General features: G+C 47.1%; 1 protein-coding gene across 1 annotated transcript in view; it reads left to right on the forward strand.

The window, feature by feature from the left end:
* Positions 1-205: 205 nt before the first annotated feature.
* Kdm3 (Lysine demethylase 3) overlaps positions 206-20,110 on the forward strand; it is a 122,963-nt gene continuing 103,058 nt past the window's right edge. Inside the window, exon 1 of the mRNA XM_066731131.1 lies at positions 206-1,546. Within this exon, the coding sequence (XP_066587228.1) occupies positions 1,391-1,546 (156 nt within the window). The 5' untranslated portion in view covers positions 206-1,390. The remainder of the gene's footprint in view (positions 1,547-20,110) is intronic.

Below are 20,110 nucleotides of genomic sequence, written 5' to 3' on the forward strand. Positions count from 1 at the left end.
CAGAGTGGAAAAGAAGCGTACGGCCCTGATTCACCGACACTTGGCGAGTCACGCGCAAGTGCGTTGGCGCGCGCGCGATAGTGGTAGGGATAGGTGGCGGCGGTAGTGAGGTTTGGCGGGAAGAGGTGTAGGTGGAGGGGGTGAGCGGAAAGGATTCCGTGCGTCTACCGTCCGTCCCGCAGTGCGCGCTACGCGATATCGCTGGTCGGTCATGTGTGTGTCACCCTCACGGTTACACTAGTACCGTTTCTCAGTGCCGTTTTTCCCGTCAACCCTCGCTGTGTGTTCCGCTGTCTGTCACCGGAAGTACCACTGCCATCATTGACAGACTCCAAAAGCCAAATTTCCCTCCGTCGAAAGCCCCGATAAGCATTCATCGTGTATCACACTCGCAGGTTTCTCGCTGGAAAATCAAGCGGCCGGAAGTGTCCTCGATTCCCGCTCTAACGGAAGTTGCTAAAAAAAATCTCAACGTTTGTTTTTTCGAGCCTTCGCGAATAACCAGTGGCCTTTTGGTGTTTCGTCTCGCGCACTGTACCTTCCTGCGGAGTCTGTTTTTTTTTTGTTCAACGCGTGATCAACAGAGTTCCGTTGTTTTCGAGAGGTCGCCGCCTAGTGGTCTGTGTTTACCTATTAATGTAGTATATTTGACAAAATAAGTGTTCTTCGGAAAAATAAAGCCGATCCACGTCGTGTTCAGTGTACATAGAAAAGCTAATCTTTAATCACTGTCTTACGTATTTACGCTGTTACCAAGCGGAAAATTCACCCTGGATTTTCTTCAACGAACGCAAAACGCAATATAGGATATTGGCTGGAGCAAATACGTGAAACGAGTGAATAGATCGTAGAAAAGAGTGTACCAATGCAGTTTTCCAGCTGGGAGATCGAAGTGGACAAGAGAAATTCGTCGAGGAAAAACGTGAAAAGTCAGGAGAAGTGTGTCCCGTTGGCAATGTTTCGTCAGCAGCCTCTTAAGATTACATAGTAGGAGGGATTCAGCGTATATGTGTACTTGAGAGAGGAAAGGAGAGATAGAGGGGGGAGAAAAGTGTCGAAACGTGAAAAAGATCGAAGAAAAGTGTGGGTTATTATTGTTTTCACGAGTTATTTGGGATAAAGAGGGTGAAAAAAGGAAGAGGTAAAAAGAGAAAAGGAAAAACAGGCAGTACCGTGGCTTTCTCTCGGTGGTGGAGAAGGAAAAGGTGTGTAACCTCGGGGACCGGATCCCCGTGTGCTCGAAGCTGAGTGATCGGGCGACTTGTTGGTGGTGGGGTGGGAGGAGGAGGAGGAAAAGGGGCAGCGGGCGAAGGAGGGGAATTGTAGGAGGGGCCCGGCTGCTGGCGATCCGAAATCGCGGATTCGGCACGCCGTGGTCGCAGATCGTAATATGGCGTACAAGTTTCGCGAGGAGATCGTGGGAAAGCGGTTCCTATCGGTCAGTGGTTTCTCCAAGTTAAAAGTGAATAAAATCAGTGAATGGGGTTGGAGGACCGGAGTGATAAGGGCTGCCAGTCACAGGGATAACAACTGCCTCGATCTTCAGGTAAATAAATACTATAGACAGACGCTACACGCTCTGTTGTTAGCTCAAAATTTTCACCATCGCCCAAAAATCGTCGGACGATTCTTATCTCACGAATTTTATCTGCCATATTTTTCCTCGCTGATAAACTCGCGCGCCTAAAACCATACAAGTTTTAAATTACGATGCCTAAAAATTCGTGGGCACAAGAGCTTCGTTAATTCTCTCGGTGCATCGTGTAAAGAGAATTGCGGCAGGTTTCTCGTATGGAAACAAAGAGGGAGAAAGGCAAACTCATGCTCACTCGCCTTTAATCAGCCGCTTAATTCAATTGGAGGCTCGAGAAGACAAGGTTCTTCTCTGTTGGCGCGCAAATTTCAGGAATTCAATGGCGCCAACGTGTCTTCTGTGTTTACATTGTTGTGACCTTTATGGCGAAAGCACGATTCCGCGAAAACGGCTCCCGCGAATTCTTATTCCAATATTCGATGCAAGAGTGCTCACCCCCCTCCCTCCTACCTCTCCCCACTCCACACCTCTTTTTTTGTTCAGTGCCTCTTCTCCGTTGCACGTTGCTTTTCCACGAAAACTAATCGAGCCGAATTCCGTACGACGGTATATCACAGCACTTAACGATTCCACGAGTTTCTTCCATAACAACTTTCACCTGTTTTTATACACTTGTCATCTACTTTTTTTTTCCAGCCAACAACACGGACTCACTAATTGTATCGAAACAAACTTTTCGCTTATCGACTTTTACTCGAAGCAACAAATAGTGAATCATTTCGAGACAAGGGAATAAGTTTCAATTGTGCTGTTGTTGCGTCTATTCTATTGTTTATTTTGGATTTTCTGAAAAAGGGTCAGATGTGTATGACGATTCAATGGAAAATGGTGTAAATACGAGAGAAAAAGGGGTGGGGGGGGGGGGGTGACTAATGATGATGGAAGATAGCTGGTAATGTGCGATAAATACGAGTGAACGGGAGAGAAATATAGTAGTAATATTTTGCATCGGGACTCATCAAGATTACGTAAAGTAAAACGAGTTGCTTAGTCGGAGTTTTTCCACCTTTATTGCAACGGCAAGTCATAACTATTTCAGTTTTCGAGGACACCGCGCTTAAGTACGTGGGTTACTTATATCGTGCTACGCACACACGTTGCCAGTGCCGTATGCGTCGTTAGTGTCACCCCCAAGGATTTGCCAGACTCTCGGCAATCAATAGAATATATAGGTAGCTAGGCATAACTGTAGATTTTTCTCTGGTAAATTATGAACCGACGGAGGATGCCCTATTAAAACGTTTACTGTCGTCAATTCGGGGAGCATCTCGTTTCGCCAGTGCCGTGTACACTCGTCGAGGGTCCCCTGGAACGAAAAGTTTGACCATTCAGAGCTCTTACGAAGAATAAACACGAAGCGAGCCCGGAGCTATATTTTTTGCCGCACATTTTCGTCAGAGGCAATTTTTCTCCGGCGAAAAATTAGACGTTGATTATCGTGAAACGGCAAAAGCTCGTTGCCGTTTATCCCCGGCTCGCAGTCGTGACTTTCATTTCCGGTACACGAGGATTCGTGACCATTTTGCCAGATCGATAAAACCAAGCCTCGGCCTTCCGAACATTTTCGCGCATCCATTTTTCAACGACTAATCGCTGCTATTTTCTATATATAGCAGCAATTAAGCATCTTTCTTCGAGTTACCTCGCAGCTTCTACGAGGAGAAAGAAGGTGGTGGTGGGGCTGAGGGAATTTCAAACCAGTGACACGGGCTTAAAAATAGTGGGCGCGCGACGAGGATCGATAAGAGCGAAAAATAAGAAAGTCGAAGCGAATTGTTTGGCAAGAGTTTCTCGTCTATTTCAAAAATTGTCTCGAATATCGAAATTGGCGCAAAATTAGAATTTGGAATGATTGATAAGTAGAATAGTAGGGCAGAGCGTTCGGTATAAGCGGCTATAATAAGTCGAGGGTAAAAATGGAACAATCTAAAATTCTCTCATTGATGTCTCCGGTGTGTATGTGTGTGTATGAGTTAGTGTTGTTGACGTTCTTTCCATACGTCAGAATTTCATGTTCCTCTCGTTTGCTCTTTCTTTATCGATTGCTTTTCCCTCGAATATAATAGGGGCACGCCTGCTGCAGTGCTCCGTGCCCCAGCTCCTCTACCTCCGAAGGAATTTTTTCCTTTTTTCTCAACAGAGGGTGGAGCGGGGGACGATCGAAAAGACTCATTGTCACCCTTGTGGGTAACCGGTGGTGGTTTTTTTTTCTTTTTTTCGTGAAGTTTTTTCTATACCTAGCGGTCAGATGTTCGCTCTCTCTCTCTCTCTCTCGCACGGTGGCCGATCCGTAGGCGATGTGGTGCAGGTGCATCGGCCACGAGTACCGTTACACTTGCACCAAAAGGATCGAGCGCGAGCACGGCAGCACCGTTTGGTTGTTTCTGGGCCGAGGAGCAGCAGCCTCCACGTGTCTCTCTATAGTACGGTTATACATGGGACCAAGTTGGCTCGCTCGATTTCATTTTCGCAATGGAACTCTGCAGAATTCGCTGCTCCGCTCTCGGCACGCGTGTACTTTTCTCCAAATTTTATTAGGGTTCCCCTATTTCTACGCTCGGGCAAAAAAGTCCGGTTTGTCGTTAATTTTCGAGAGGAAAGCCGCGCGTTTCGCTCCACCAATAAATACCTGCTCGTCGAATTACCGAGCTTTAAGCCACCAAGAACTGCATGGAACATTCCACTGTAAGTAATAATATCGACCGTAATTGCGCTTAACCTTTTACAACTGCCAGAACCACAAAGTTTTTTCTCCTACCTATATATATATATATATACTGCTCACTCTTGAAAAAACAAAAATACTGGCGTTCATGGATTTTTAAAAGGATCTCTTTGACTCCCCTCCCCCCCCCCTCTCTCCACTTACTTCCATCTTTTGAGGGAGGGTGCCAGGCCACGCCACGCCACCGACAGGAGGATATATAATTTCGCGGTGCCCGATGGAGGGAACCACCGGCTATTTTCTCGTAGGTTTTTCGGCTAATGAAAGATTTCTTTTTGCAGCGGGGACCGCGGGCGAAAGCGAACCGTGCCGAGCGATCCCGATCCAGACCGAAGGAAGATTTTCTCAGCAGAGATTTCACGTGGTGGCCGCACTGGCCGCGCGTCGAGTCCCGAAAGTTTGAGAGAGGGACTCGTTTCCTCGTTTCTCACTCGGGATTTTCTCCCTCTCTTATTGGAGAGCGGGGTCAACGAACCCAAATGCCCATCGGGTCGTTTCAGCCTCGTCAAATTTTCCACGATATTCCTTCTGCAGCGATAGTTGTTGCTTCGAGCGGACAATTTTTTTTCCTCGCGAGAAACTGCTCGCTCTCGGAGAGAGAGAATCGATTTGGCGGCGTTTCTCGCTCTGCAGGATGCTCTCTCGGTTGCCGCTAAAAACCAGAGGAGAGTCCCTGATGGCCGCGATCCTCCTCACTGTCCCGAACAGTTGCCTCTCTCTCTCTCTCTCTCTCTCTCTCCCTCTTCGTGTAACTATCTCTTTCTCGCTATAGGAGGTTGTACGAATCGTCCTTCCGAAATTCGAGCATCGGTCTTTATTATTTGCATGGATTCCTCTATGACGTACATCTTTATTATACTATTACAACACTCATATATACAAGTACAAATTTTAGGAGAGACTCGATGTTCGGAAATAACTTATTTATCGTTGTTTGTTGCTCAGAGAGACACGGTTTATGTTTTTTAGCATACTATGTATATATAGCTATATGTATAGGTGGGTTGTGAAATTAATAGTTGATTAGCCGAGGGTCTGCCGAAAATTCCTGAGCCCCCGAGGTCGGTGGATCGAGGGATGGAAGGCCGGCTTAGACCACCGGCACCCGGCCTACGGTTGCTCCGCAGGCACGCGTCCTTGAATCCTAAAGCGAGCCAGCCAGAGGCCTCTCCCCCTCCCCTTCCCTTCACCCCCTCTTATTTCTTCCTGCGTCGCGTCGGTCAGCCAACATCTTGTATTGCGTGTGTGTGTGTGTGCGTGAGACTACTCTCCTAGTCTTCGCAGCCACATTTTACGCGGGAAAATCTTGCAGACTGATAACCTCGTTTCTCTCTCTCTCTCTCTCTCTATATATATATATATATATATATCTTCTTTCCAGAATTGTCGAGTATCCTGACAAATTGTGTAATTGATCTTTGAGTTTCCATCCTGCAGCAACACTGAATGCACACGTACACAGAGACAGAGAGCAAGAGAGAGAGAGAGAGAGAGAGAGAGAGATGAGGCATTTTATAGGGACTATATATATATAGATATGGAAAGAAAAGCAGAGCGGAGCGGAGCAGAGCACGAGGGGATTCCCTGCTTGTTGGTCGTTGTAAACAATGACTTTGCGCTCGACCCAGATTCTAAGCCCGCGTAGAAAGCGGACTTGCATAATCCTAACCTGACGCCACGCCACACCACGTATACATGCTACACTCTTGCTTGGAAAATCTAGCGTGCAAAATCCATTTAACATATATATATATATATATATAGTATAGAGTTGTCGAATGAGCGAGCGCGAGGAGGAGGAAGCCGTGCTAGCCAGAGGCTTTCATCGATTCACCCTGTATATCCATTAACAACGGATGCGGCTGCTTCGAATTTTATTATATATATATATATGTGTGTGTGTGTGTGTATATGGGTCTGAGACTACAAGGGACACGAATTCTCTCCTTGATAATTAATAGTTCCCTAGAGCATCATTATAATAGACCAATTTTAATCGATTCTTCTTGGCTCTTATTCGACGAGAGTCTCGCGTTGGATTTTCCGGCAAGAGCAGCAGAAAACGGAGGCTGATCTGCCGTAGGGGTCTACACTGTGCACACTCCACACTCCCGTTAACCGTCGAGAGGCACTTTCACCCGGATCATCGCGACCCAGATGATCGTTCCTCGCCACCAACACCACCGCTCGCTTCTCCCTCCTCCCATTATAGACCTATATTACCTTACGTCTTATACACATATATCTATATTGTGTGTGTGTGTGTGTGTAACATGGATTCCCGTTTACTTGAGATTTCTAAAAAAGAAGATAAAGTTTTTGCGAATAAATTTTCAAGAAAAACCTCGGACTAGATGGAAATTTGAGATAGGTTGGTCCGGGGGTAGACTGGCAACCTTGAAGAGGATCGCTAATACCGTGACCTCGCTCGTCAGAATCTACTAGACGCCGCCGCCGCCGCCACCGCCGCCACGTTGCGGTGCTTCACCCGCGCACAAGAGGTGCGAAGGGTGAGGAATCCTAAAGAAACGGAGAGAATGCCGTGGCGAAGGGTATCGGGGGAGGGGGAGGGGGAGATGGAGAAAGACCGGTGGTAGGTAGAATAGTAGCGAAGCGAGGGAGAGGGGGATGGGCTGTTTGGTTGTTTGTAGAATCTGGGTGAGTGACCTGGGGCCTAGGCTGGTCCGCCAGGAACCTGTTCTCTCGCTCTACCTCCACCCCCCCCCCTCCCTTTCCATCCTTTTCTACACTACACTTGTCTTTTTTTCCACATCATCGCATCCCTACAACGGCCCACGAAAGGCCCTGCTTGCTGCCTGCCTTTTCCTCGACGCTCCAACAACCACTCTCTTTCTTCCCTATTTATACATATGTATATATATATAATACCACTGCACCGTGCACTACACTATTATTCGTTAATGTAGAAAATCTGCAGGCGATTGTCTTCTCTCTGAATTAGTAGAGGAAAAGTAGGGAGCGAAGGAGGGATGGACGAGATCGAGTTTGATCGGTGATGCAAGTTTATGAACGAGCTAGCGCGTGCAAAAGCCACCCTGGAGTCTGATAAGAAGAGCTTATCGTCGATTAGAGGGCTTATCTGGCGCGACGACCTCATTGCTTCCCATCCTGAAAAAGCAACGAGCAGAGAGATCGTACCTATATATATATATATATATCTCATTTTCAAAAGGCGCGTGGCAGGAGAATACGAATGGTCGGATGGGTCCCGCGTGCTTTGCAGGATGGGGCCAGAAGAAGAAGAGCAGAGGAGAGGAGGCCGGATTCCGTACCGCTTGAAGACCACTTGGGTTGTCATTTGGCTATACGTCGCGGGTGTGGCATTATTCTCTCGCGTGGTGGTGGTTGGCGCGAGGCACGCGGTCGTCCTTGGGACGATAAACTCTCCGTGACGTCATTAGTGCTAGCGCCGCGCCGCGCCGGCCGACATTTATGACAGCGATGCACGTAGGAGGAGGGGGAGGAGGGGGACGAGCCCCCGCTATATCGTAAACTTGGCTAAACGGGACCAAGAATAGAGACGATAATCTCTTTCCTTTGCTTTCTTTCCCTTATTCGAGCGAGCGAGCATCGGTGGCGCTTTAAATCTTACGTAACTGATGGACGCTTGGCCGTCGAGTCGAGTCGAGTCGAGTCGAGTCGCGGTGCGTCGCTGCGGGTCACCAGGGTCGTCTTAAGTGTTACGATTTCCTACGCAGATATAAGACAGGCTGAGACGCACGTAGGACTCATTTCCCGCGCTTATGCGCCCTCTCTCGCTTCGTTACAGGCTAAATGAACGAGAGAGAGAGAGAGAGAGAGAAAGAGGGAGGGAGGGAGTAAACTAGCCGATCCAACGGAACGCAGCCAGTGTGAAGTTGGCACATCAAAATTTTAAAAATGGAAAAAATCAAAGAGTTCTAGTAGTACCCGGATAAGTTCTAAAGTTCCTTGCTATTTTTCAAAAAAGTTCTAGAGATTCGACTAGAAAAACTGTAAAAAGATGATTTGGGTTGCCAACTTCACTTTTTCTAATATTCAAACGCTTCTATCCTTCATACTAAAAGTCTTATCGATAAAAACTATGAAACATAGTTATAGAACTTTTTGGGGATCCTACAGAACTCTGGTTAAAAATCGAAAATTAAAAAAAATTGTTTAACAGTTCCAGGCAATCTCGTGGGAATTCTTAGGGCACCCCAAAGGGTTCTACAACTATGTCTGTTAGTTTTTATCGATAGGACTTTTAGTTTGAAGGATAGAAGCGTTTGAATATTAGAGAAAGTGAAGTTGGCACCGTAAATCATCTTTTTAGTTTTCCAAGTTCAATCTCCAGAACTTTTTCGAAAAATAGCGAGGAACTGTAGAATTTGTCCAAGTGCTACTAGAACTTTTTGTTTTTTTTTTTCATTTTTAAAATTTGGGGTGCTAACTTCACACTGGTCGGGACGCGCTCCCTTGCGAAACCTTCCCGCAAGGACCTATAGCGGAGCAACTCGTGCATCCGTACATCTATAGCATCGTCTCGAAAAATTTCTACGAGCCTTTTAATTATTCCTCTGTATTTATGAATCCTTTCGCCCTCCTGCGACCGTGTCGATAGGTGCGATGTATATTTCTCCAGCAGCGCGAATGCGTCATAGGAGCTAGCGCCGGTTCGATCTCGACGAGGTTATTGTAAGAGGGAACGAAGGCAAAACTAGCAGAATTTTCTGCCTTCGTCCGTTCGTTCGCGCGAGCGCGCGCGCGCCAAGCATGTATGCAGCTATCTCCAATACAGTTAGTCGACCTTGCCTCGGCGAGATGTTGAGAGGAAGAAAAAAGCCATCGGGATAACCGGACACACGTGGAGAACTTTACTTATAAATACACATTACCGCGAGTATCCGAACGTCGTGTTTTCTACCTCCTATATATATTCAAAATAATTATTCTTCTCTTGGTCCTAATCGTCTCTCGATACGATCGTGTATTTTTAGTAACGTATGTATAGTCTACCTGCGCGACGCGCTAATAAAAGTTGAACGAAGAATTTTGTTCCCTTGAAAGATTTGGCGTAGGAGGCTCGCAATCGAGAAAAATACCGAGGAATTTTTCTGGTTTGGTGGAGGTGGCCGGGAGGTGGACGGGGGCATCCTCGCTGCAGGGATGCACCGTAATTTGAGAAAGCTTGCTGGTATTTGTGCGTGTTTGCGCGCGTTATGTCACAGCTGTGTGCGAGAGGGTCACTGACCCCCGACATGTGCACCAAGCGTGGCGACGACCCTACACACACACGCGCACGCAACTCTACCGTATATATATATATATATATATGTATATAAACGTTTACGCTTGCAGCAAAATAAGCTGCTCGAAATTTTCCAACTTTCGAACCACCACGTCGGCCTAATTCTGGCGAGTGCGCGGCTCCGCGATCAACGATTCTTATACTCGCCGATTATAATTGCGTAGCATTCGCTCGCACGACGTACACTTTTTTCTCTTTCTCTTCTACCTTCCTTTTCAAATCGCCGCTCGATATTTGCATGTATATTATGTACGTGTGTAGATTCTCTATAGTCTATTCTCTTGCTAAAAACAAATGGCACACGCAGAATTATTATTGTCCCCATCGTTGCTACTGCTGGTGGTGGTGTTGGTGGATAGTAACGGAGAAAAAAAGGAAGAGAAGACGCGTGTTAAAAGTGCACGCTCCAATTTCTTTCAGGCCTTTTGCTGACCTTTTTTCGACGCTTTCAAACCTATCGCTCTCCAACGAATGGCAAGAAGCTACGTGGCACGAATATGCATGCTTATAATACAGCGAACCATTCATACTCCTATACAACCTACGCCTATATGGACGTGTATATACAATATGCATGCATACGAGATGCCCGAAAAGGGTCGGAACGGCAGAGGATCTCGAAAACCAAGCATTTTACACAAAACAAATCTGTGCCGAGTACATAAACGGTAGTTTTTAAAATCTATATCAGATTGCATCTATGTTTAACCTAGGATAAAGTTTTACAAGATTATTTCAAGGTTCACCTTGATTTTTGTAAATGCAACTCACTATCTTTCTTGGCCCAAGTCTCGCAGCTTATCTCGAGAGCTTTCCGAAAAACTCTATCGAATTTATCAATGGATAAGGCGATTTTTAAATTATAATGTGCGAGCAACTAATCTGCGTGTATGTGTAGCGACCGTGAATACTGTTTCAGCCATACACACGCACACACCTCTGTGCAATTTCAATTCGATGTGTCTAGTGGACGATTGAATGAAACGATCGATTCAATGCCATGGTTTTTCGGAAAACTCTAGAGATGAGAAAAACTGGAGGATTCTATAATTTAAATAAGCAAAACTGACCTTCGAGTGCTGTCAAAGAACTCTCTTTTGCTTCAAGTATTTAGAGGATCTCACGTTTCACAGACATGCGCTCCGTATATGATATAATTAACTATATATGCATAGCTTATGGTGGATTAATGAATTTGAGGATGCGTCAAAGCTAGGGAGAAAAAGAATAGACCGATTGGAAGAAAGCGAGGAGTGAAATTCGACCTAGGGAATATTTTTTATCATCTGTGATATATGGCCAGTTCCTCTTTGATCCTGTTTATTTTCGCGAAGCAACGAGACTAGCGCATCCATAATTCTTCAAGAGAGTTCTCGCTCTTAAAAAGTCATATTCTATTTTGGTTTGGAGACCCACGAGCGATGCACCAGCACCAGCACTCTTATACTTGCGGCAGTATTATTATAATTCAGAGGAATTATTCGCGGTCACCGGTGGTGTCGACTAGATTTATATATTCAAATGAAATTCTCTCTTTTTCATTGGGATCTTGCAAAATGTAGGGAGGGGAGAGGAGTGGGGGGGGGGGGGGGGGGTGGTAGAGTTAAAAAAGAAGCTGCGAGGCTTCGGCTGGAGATTGGATGGAAAAGCTCTCTTTCTGCTGCTGCTGCTGCTGGCCATCTGGATTGAATTATTAATGTAAAAATTGCAGTCGACTGATGGATAGTGCGCGAGAGGAAGAAAGTACAGTGTGTGTGTGTGTGTGTGAGAGGGAGAGGTGCAGGAAGGAGGAATAAAGTTTTATAAAATCGACAGAGGAAAAGTGTGTAGGGCAGGGAATTATTGATCATAGCAGCCCTTTGACCCACATTGCAAACTCTATATACACCACTGTCTCTTTGCTTAACCCTCTTTCTCTCCTCAAACTATTCCAAGTGCGTATACGCGAATGTCGCCGCTGTTTCTCTCTCTCTCTCTACTCTTAGCTATTTTAAAACTCTAAAACTACCACAGACTTCTTTTTTTCTTACATTTTCAACCCTCGAGCTTCGTCGCGTCATTCGCCTTTTGCAAATGCTTTGACCTTGGTCTTGGACGCTGGATACGTCAAATATAAATTTAGTTTTCATGAATAGTCAGCGGAGTTTTCCTCGGCAAACTTTTGCCCCGGGTTTTCAAACGTTTCAACGGGGATGAACTTTCTAGACAAAGTTCTCGCGCGCGGTGGCGTTGGTATATAATAGGAGAGGGGGAGGGGGGGGGGGATTAATTGGTAGACGCCAGGAGGACTGCAATCATGGGATCCTCCTACGTATATATATATATATATATATATGTATGCGTGTAGACTGCCATTGATGTTTCTCGAAAAAGGTCAACAATTAAACGAGACTTTTGAAAGTGAGAGAAAGAAAGGGAGCTATATATATATATACATGTATAGGAAGGAATAAGATACATGGCGTGTGTTTTCCGCTTGGCGGTAGCTTCTGCACTCTCTAACAAAGTTTACGATAAAGGCTACTTCATCCCTCGGCGTGTCTGATCGGTGCCTTTGATGGTCACCATGGCAACTCTCGCTCTTCTCAATATCCCTCCCATTGCCCTTCTTCCACACTTTTGCCCCTCTCTCTCTCTCTCTCTCTCTCTCTTTCCGCAATTTCTTTCAGTTTTCCCACTTTTTCCATACTCGCCTTCCTTAGATACCTAGCTCGATCCTCTCTCCTCTCTCATCATCATCCCCGACTATCCCAACTCTATCACTATATATATATATATATATATGTACATGTATGTAGTATATTCGCCGAGCACAGAGAGAAACCACAAGTATAATTTCTGGGTGATCCTTTTTCAGTCACTGTGAAAGCTTTCGTCAATAATTTTGATCATTTCCTTTGTCGTCGTTGCCTTTTTTCCCATCCATTCTATTTTCTCGGCAATTTTCAAGTTTCACTCTCTCTCGATTCTCGCGCTACACGCAGGAGAGTGATAAAAGCGAGAACGAGGGGATAGATTTATCGCTGTCCGACGAGAATCGCGCGCGCGCGAGAGAGTTTTTCTTTGGCCAGACGGGATGTATGTAAGGCAATATGCAAAAATAAGGGACGAGAGAGTGAGAGAGGTATTTCTAATGTGGAGAAATAAATAGTGTATAGTACGTATAAATATATACTCTCCTATACCAAGAGATGAATAGGTAGGTTTTCTTGAAAGTTTCTCGTCGGAGGAAATGTGAGAAAAAGTGCAGGGACTCCCACGTAGTTGGCGGCGGGAGGCGGGGAGGAGGACCGTGTCGAAAGAGTTGGATACAAAAATAGAGACGGTCGGTGCACGTGTCCCACCTCCCCTTCCTCCCACTCCAACTCTTCTCTCTCTCTCTCGACTATATTCCTGTCCCGTCTCATCGTATATCCACTCCTGCATATATATGGTTTACACACGCGCACCACCACCAATACTTTTCCACGTTGCTTACTTTCTTCGGTTGGACGATGCAGCTTTCGACTCGCCTACGGTTCTATTCGGTTAATTCACACACTCGTATATATAGTATATTCTATTATGAGTTTTTTGCTATCTCCAAATTGCAACAAGATTCGCCAAAGATTACTATTTATCGATCGGTCGAGAGAAGTGCGTTTGCGCTTGTGCGCACGCGCTCGCGCGAGATGGGCCCGTTCGGGAGGCATCGCGGGCGCTTCTTATCCGGTTCCTGACCTTGTTTACGGCGCGCGTGGCCTGCATCGCGAGTATATATCGCGAAAACCGCGGGGCGCGCGCGTTGCGGGCTACGCCGTGGGGGACGCGGGGGTTACGGGGTTGCGATGCCTCGTTCCACTTTAATCACCACGGCTGATTGCCTTGAAAAAAGCGCTCTTTCTCCTCGAGCTTTCGAGGAAGCTACGGCCAAAGCATCAATGCCGAGTTTTCATTTGGAAATTCGATAAAAGAAAGAAAGGAAAAAGAAAAAATATTGCATATAGCGAGGCTGGTCGAAAGCTCTCGTGCCAGCCACCTATATAGGCCTCTTAGCTTCTCTCTCTCTCTCTCTCTCTCTCTCTCTCTCTCTCTCTCTGTCGCTTCTTTAGACTCGATGCTTTTCCATTAAACGAGTCTTGCATAGGGCTGCTGCTAGAGCGAGCGCAGCGTCATTATGCTGGCAATGAGCGACGAGAAATCTCGGAGACTGAGAGAGAGAGAGAGAGACGGCCGGACGATGCACGGTGAGCCATTTAATAGCCGCGGCCAGCTTTCCGTCCGTGGACGACGAACTACGACGACGTTGCTGGCTTTTAATTAATCGTCAGCGAGCGAGACGAGATGAGAAGAAAAAGCCTGTCAAATTTCAAGCCGAACGAACGCTTCTTGTCGTGTGTTCTTCTCTCTCTCTCTCTCTCTAGCAAGCATTTCTGTTTTTCTCTCGCGAGTGCAATTGTTATCGGCGTGGCCGGGAGGAGAGAGGGAGAGAGAGAATTTGGCGCGCGAGAGGCTAGGATCGATAATGGCTTAAATTATGCGTGCCTCGCAGGCAGCTTTCGCACCCTCTGCAGGAGGGCGGGGTTGCCACGCTACAACTGAATGGCTCGTGCTCGCACGGGGATGGAACATCACCCCGGCTTTTTAAAGGGGAACTATCAGAATTTCAACGCCGGCCAAAACAAACCTTTCCTTCCCTCCAAGCAAAACTTGCGATCGCAAAGCTCTTTACATCCTTTTCTCTGCCCAATTTCGAATCCCTCTCACCTTTTCAGGAGGGTCCTATATGTATATATATATATATATGTATATAGTCACGGGGTGCTGCAATATTGTTCTTTTCGATGATTAATCTTACGAGGGAGAGAGAAAGGAGGTATAGAGGAGCGTGAATTTGAAGAGTGGGGGAGGGAGAGCTATATACAGGGTGTGGCAGAATCAGAAGGAAAAATATTTTCTTTGAGGGACGATGAGCCAGTGGATGGACACGTAGGAGGAAATATCCGAAGCATCGTGTACCGCGAGTAGTCGCCGGCCAGAGGGTTGGGAGGTGAATGGGAAGGTTTGATTAAAACGAATCCGGCTGCGCGCACCCTGGACGACCCTCCCTCCCTCCCTCTCGACGGCCATCAACCTGCGCCACCCCCGCAGCCCCTGCCTGACGGCCAGTCGCTTTATCGGGCAACGCCCAGATACGGCCGTACCGCTTCCAAATATACCATTTTTCTTCGCAAATCGCATTTGTTTTCATCTTACAGCTGGCGATTGCTAAATTTTACATCTTACCCCCCCCCCCCTCCCTCCCTCCCATTCCACTCCTCCTGTATAGTAAAAAACGCGTTGTTCCTTCGCTCCTATATGCGTATAGGAAAATATGAGAGTGTTTATACGTGGCATTCTCCCCCCCCCCCCTCCTTAATAAAGCCGCAGGGGACCCCTTGTCTCTCTCTTTTTTTTTCCTCCCCTTTCTTCTTTCTTTCTTTCGAGGGTTTTTCATAATTTTTTCTAGCCTCGACGGCGTGGCGGTACAGCAGGAGCGAAGAACACTCGAGTTAACCAGGCTTGCTCTCCGCGTTTTTTCCTTCCTCTCGGATTTCCATATTTTCCTCGGGATTTTCTCTCTCCCGGCGAGCCATAAAACTTGGCCCTTTCTCCTGCGGGAATGTCTAGGACCGATTTATGGAATCGCCAGCCAGCGACTCCAGACGAATCTCGTTTTTCCATTTAGCCACTCTATCCGTCCATAGAATATTGCTGCGGGCTGCGGCACCGCTATCACACATGCTCTCCTCCTCGCTTATATATATATATATACGCGTACAAAAATCCTACTCTCGCTCTGCTCTCCTCTCCTTTTCTTTTTTTTTCTTACGATCGCAATAATAACAAAGAATTATTCCAAGGGTGAAACATTATTATATGTTTATTCGCAGTTTTCGTCAAGCCTCTCTGTAGTATGAGAGGGGGTGGGAGAGTGCGGACAGGGTAAATAGGCGCGTCTCGGATTGGACGAAGCAAATAAGAATTAAAGTCGAGCATCGAACGAGTGTTGCTCGCTAGCCGGTCTGCCCTATCGATTTCTTAACGCGAAGCCTAGTTTCCACAAGCTCTCCCATTTGCACTTTACACGAGATACGCGCCATTGAAATCTTTACGCTCTCACGCACACATTTCTTTCGTTTCCAAACGTAAACTCGATTTATACGTGTTAAAAAACAAGAAAGAGCTGCTGGACGATAAAAATGTTGGAGGAAAAAATTAATTTGCCGACTCTTGCGAAAAAGTTAATGTATCGCGAGCTTATCGTTTGGTGTGTATGGGCGAGAGATGAAATATACCGCACGAGAGGAGGAGGAGGAGGAGAAGAAGAAGCAGCAGCAGCAACAGCAAAAAAAGAAAAGTTTCTTTCTTTTTTTCTTGCTTTCTCTCTCTCGCGAGGAATCTTCCTTGGCTAATGTAAGCAATACGTGTACCGGGGGGCTGAAATTTGGCTCGGGCTGAGAAATTTCGAAATTGTCGGATGAGCGGTGCAGAAGAAGCGTGGTGCGCGCGCGGACTTATTATTGTTATTGAGAGAGGCTGATTACGGGGTTTAGAGACACACCGCGGTGGTTGTAAGTAAACATCGGGCAAAGGAAATATTGTACTATCGGCTTGAATGGCCCATATTACAGTTCCAGTCTGTTAAAGGGGTCCATATCTGATCTTCCACGGACGGGCCAAGTTTTGTCCATCTCCCTGCTGTCTGCCATGATCCAACGGCCAAACTATTGAACCTTCTTCCTGTCTCCTCTCGGATACTTGCCTTTTTTCCACCCTTCTGTCTCTCTCGTCTTTTTGCGATAGGCACCATCACTCGTCTCTTCTCCCGCACCATGACCCACCCGCCTTTTTTTATGGCGCACAACTATTATTTACTCGTAGGCGTCTTATCTTTTTTCATTGATTTATTTTTATATATATATATATATATATATATATATATATATACTTTTATTGTCGTAACGGATTTGTGGTTTCTGAGAAGCAAGTGCTCTCTCTCTCTCTCTCTATAAATAATATATATATATATGTTTATTGCGCAAGAGTTTGCACGACGGTATCTGGTCGCCGCGGGAGACCTTGCAACTTGAACCGGAGCATCGATAGTTTTCGCGTCGATACTTGAACAGCTGCTTCGGGCCAATTCTTATCAATGTCCAATGGGCTCGCTTCTTCTATTCATTAGTTGGTTTCCTCTTCTTCTCCTTCTACGTCGCGCCAAATTTCTCGGAATTGCTCTGGCTCGTTCCGAGAACGACTAATCGGATAAGCTTACGAATAGATTGTGAAATTCACGCGGATAAGCGCTGTTTTGGCGGGAAATACATGGCAAATGGAAAGGAGAGGAAGGATTAGTGGCTCGATTAGATGGAGTGTACGTGTACAGGTTGTGGATTCGATGTGTCCGCAGGAGGAGGATCTGCGCGCGCGCGCGCGCTCGCAAGCTCTTATATATACTCGTGCGTTTGTACACGTGTGTGCGTGTGTGGTCTGCTCTCCGTCTGTCCGTTCCTCGATGTTTGTTTGCGTCCGTGCGACTTGAAACACCAGCGGAAGTTGGAGGCCGCCGCGCTTGACCTTGCGTTTGTCGCTCTCCAATCCATATAGCATCCTGCATACGTGCACGCGTGCACCCGTTGTCAACACTCGAAGAATCTCTCATTCCCCCCGATACATGCATTTTTCACGCGCGGGCTAAAAGCGCACGGACTTTCTTCCATCGTACATAGCGATCGAGTCGAGGAAGGACGAAAAAGTTGCGTTCGTTGAAATATTATGGATGAGCAGAAAGATAAATTGTAGTCGAGCTATGAACGTGCATCGGAGCATTGGAATCAACATACGCGTGTAATTGGTCCATGAAAATGGATGGTACAGTATCAAGTGAAAATAATTCAATTGGCGGGAGGAAAGTTGGCGCGCGCCGCCTTTCCCCACTTTTCTCCCTTATTACTTTTAATTACCTCTGGCGTTCGCAATGAAACCAAACCATAACGAATCATAAAGCTCCAATTGCGCAACCTGACTCGAAGGATTCACGAATGAAAATCCGCCGAGAGACTCATCGCGCTGCGAGGAAATGCTTACATTTCCTCCCTTTTCTCTCCTTATAGACGAGCATGTATATATTTTTTATCCGTTCGACATTGCACAAACATTTGCAAATTTAAAGGGGTGAAAGTGCGGCGAGTGTTCCGTTTTCGGATGGCTTTTTTTAAGCGTTGAAAGAGGCATAGCATGCAGCCGAGCACTTTGCAACAATAACGCGCCCCGACCGACCTCCTTGGCCGAGTCTCTTCTGGGGCCGGAGCCCTTACACCGGCCCTTCTACTCGTTTCCCTCGGCTTAATTTGGGAGAAGCTCGTTTGAGAATTGCACGCGCAATAAATTTTAACGAGTAATCGCGAGCAGCGGGTGGATGGGAAATTAGCAGAGGGAGAATTCGCCCGATAGTGCAGCTGATGTGGCAGCGTTGATGCTGACGCGCGTGGAGCGAATAAGAGGAAAAGAAAATAGTCGGGTGCGCCGAGCTCTCGGCAAGGGCCTCCTCCGGCCACTCGCAACGTACCGCGCGAGCCATCATCACCGTCTCGCGTCGCTCTCTCTTTAGCCGGACTACGGCGGAGAAACGAGAGAGGATGGCTGTGAAATTTTACGGAAAATCTGCACCCATGCCAATCGCACACTGCCAAGGCATATCGCGCAATTTCTATTAGGGATATTCGAAGGAATCTGCTACCATTTTGCGCTCGTTATAGGTTGTTCTTGTCCGCGTGCGCGGGGAAGGTGTTTATTGGGTCGGGGGGCCCGAGGTTAGTGACTGCAGGTTGATAGTTGGGTGACAACGACGACAATGTTGAAAGGGAAAGGCTGAGAGGCAAAGCCTCCATCAATCCCGTTATTGCGCGCCTTCGGTGACTCGGCATTGAGAGGAGTTTGCCTCCCCCTCCTCTACCTCCACCACCTCCTTTGCTAACTTGTACGCGTCAAGCATGCAAGTTGCGGACCAACGAGACACGCGCTCGCACACGTTCGATCCTTCGTAATCGTCGTCCTCGGGACTTGGCAATTTTACAAATATTCCAAGACGTTCGCGCTACGGCTCAATGGGCATATCCGAAAATTACGCTTGCTCGTTATCTAATCGGCGTTCGAGTGAACTCTCGCGCGACCTGCGCTATATATTCTCGCGATAAGAATTGGCTAAAGGACGCTTTCTCAAGGTTCCTTCTTTCGTTCTCGCGCGGCATAAATCGCATCGTGGTTGGTTGGACGATCGGTAATTCGGCGCGCACACACACACACACACAGTGGCGTGGCGTGGCGCGACAGAGAGCAGTAGAGACGGCAGAATCGGAATACGTAGAATGCGCGTAAAATGCTGAAGGAAGCCGGGGTACGTGGTGGTGGGGGAAAGCGTATAGTGAATGTATTGGCGCTTTGGTCGAACGAGGACGGAGGGAAAGTCTCGATCTCGCACCGCGCGCGCCCGTCTCTCGCAACAACCTCATCCACTGGCGGAAAATACGCGGGAAAACAATTTCTCCTCGTCTCGCTCGCTCGCTCCGTGAGTGGGCTCGATCCTCGTCGCTTTGAAATCCCAGCGAGAGAGCATTCGCCCGCTGTCCTCGGCTTTAACCAAGGGTGCACGAATAAGAGACGAGGATAACGGGGAAAAAGTGCAAGTGCTGGAATATTCCATCGGCACGTGTCAAAGACCAAACAAGATTCACGCAAGAAACAGGAGACTCGCTTGGCTTCTTTTCTGTACTTTTACGTGTGTACCTCAGGAACGTAACAGTTAATGGACACTTGCGTAATAACGGGCGGACGGCACACACACGTATATATTATACCTACACGTATTACAGAGCTGCTATATACGTAAAACACCGACGGACGTAGCGCGCGCGCGCGCGCGCAATTGCAGCATGCACGCCGCGACCGAGTTATCGGATTCCCTCGATCGATATCTCCATGTGTTTTCCTCGCTCCGTCTCCACCCACTTGATCGCTATCGAACATCCTTCTCTCTCCGGTACAGCGCGCTATTCGTATATATGGCAAATTTTGCCTAAAACTGCTCGGACTGCTCGACTCTTATGTTGTACATTCGACCGAAAGTTGATTCGGGAGAAGAGCACGGATAAGCCAATAATACGATAATTTTCGTCGATAATCGGATTGGCATTTTTGGAAACTCTCTTCTACCACCGGGCCACGCTTCTACGCGCCAGTCTTTTTTCGTTGGAGCGGAGAAGCGATTCGGTTGTGAATTTGAAAGAAGCTGTTGTGCACTGTATATAGATACTGGAGGGGGTGGATTGGCGGGGAGCGAGGATTGCGGTAGGTCGTGGAGATGCAAGATGGCCGCCGACTCGGTTGGCATGGAAACCGTTACGGGGTGTCGGCCATTGCCAAGAGGCGGGGCCAGCGTCGCACGCCAACGGCGGCCATGATCGTTTTCTCTCTCCTACTC

This window comes from Prorops nasuta, unplaced genomic scaffold (genome assembly GCF_024137725.1).
Source record: "Prorops nasuta isolate Cenicafe-Biocafe unplaced genomic scaffold, Cenicafe_Pnas_1.2 PNAS00008, whole genome shotgun sequence".
NCBI classification, from domain to species: domain Eukaryota; kingdom Metazoa; phylum Arthropoda; class Insecta; order Hymenoptera; family Bethylidae; genus Prorops; species Prorops nasuta.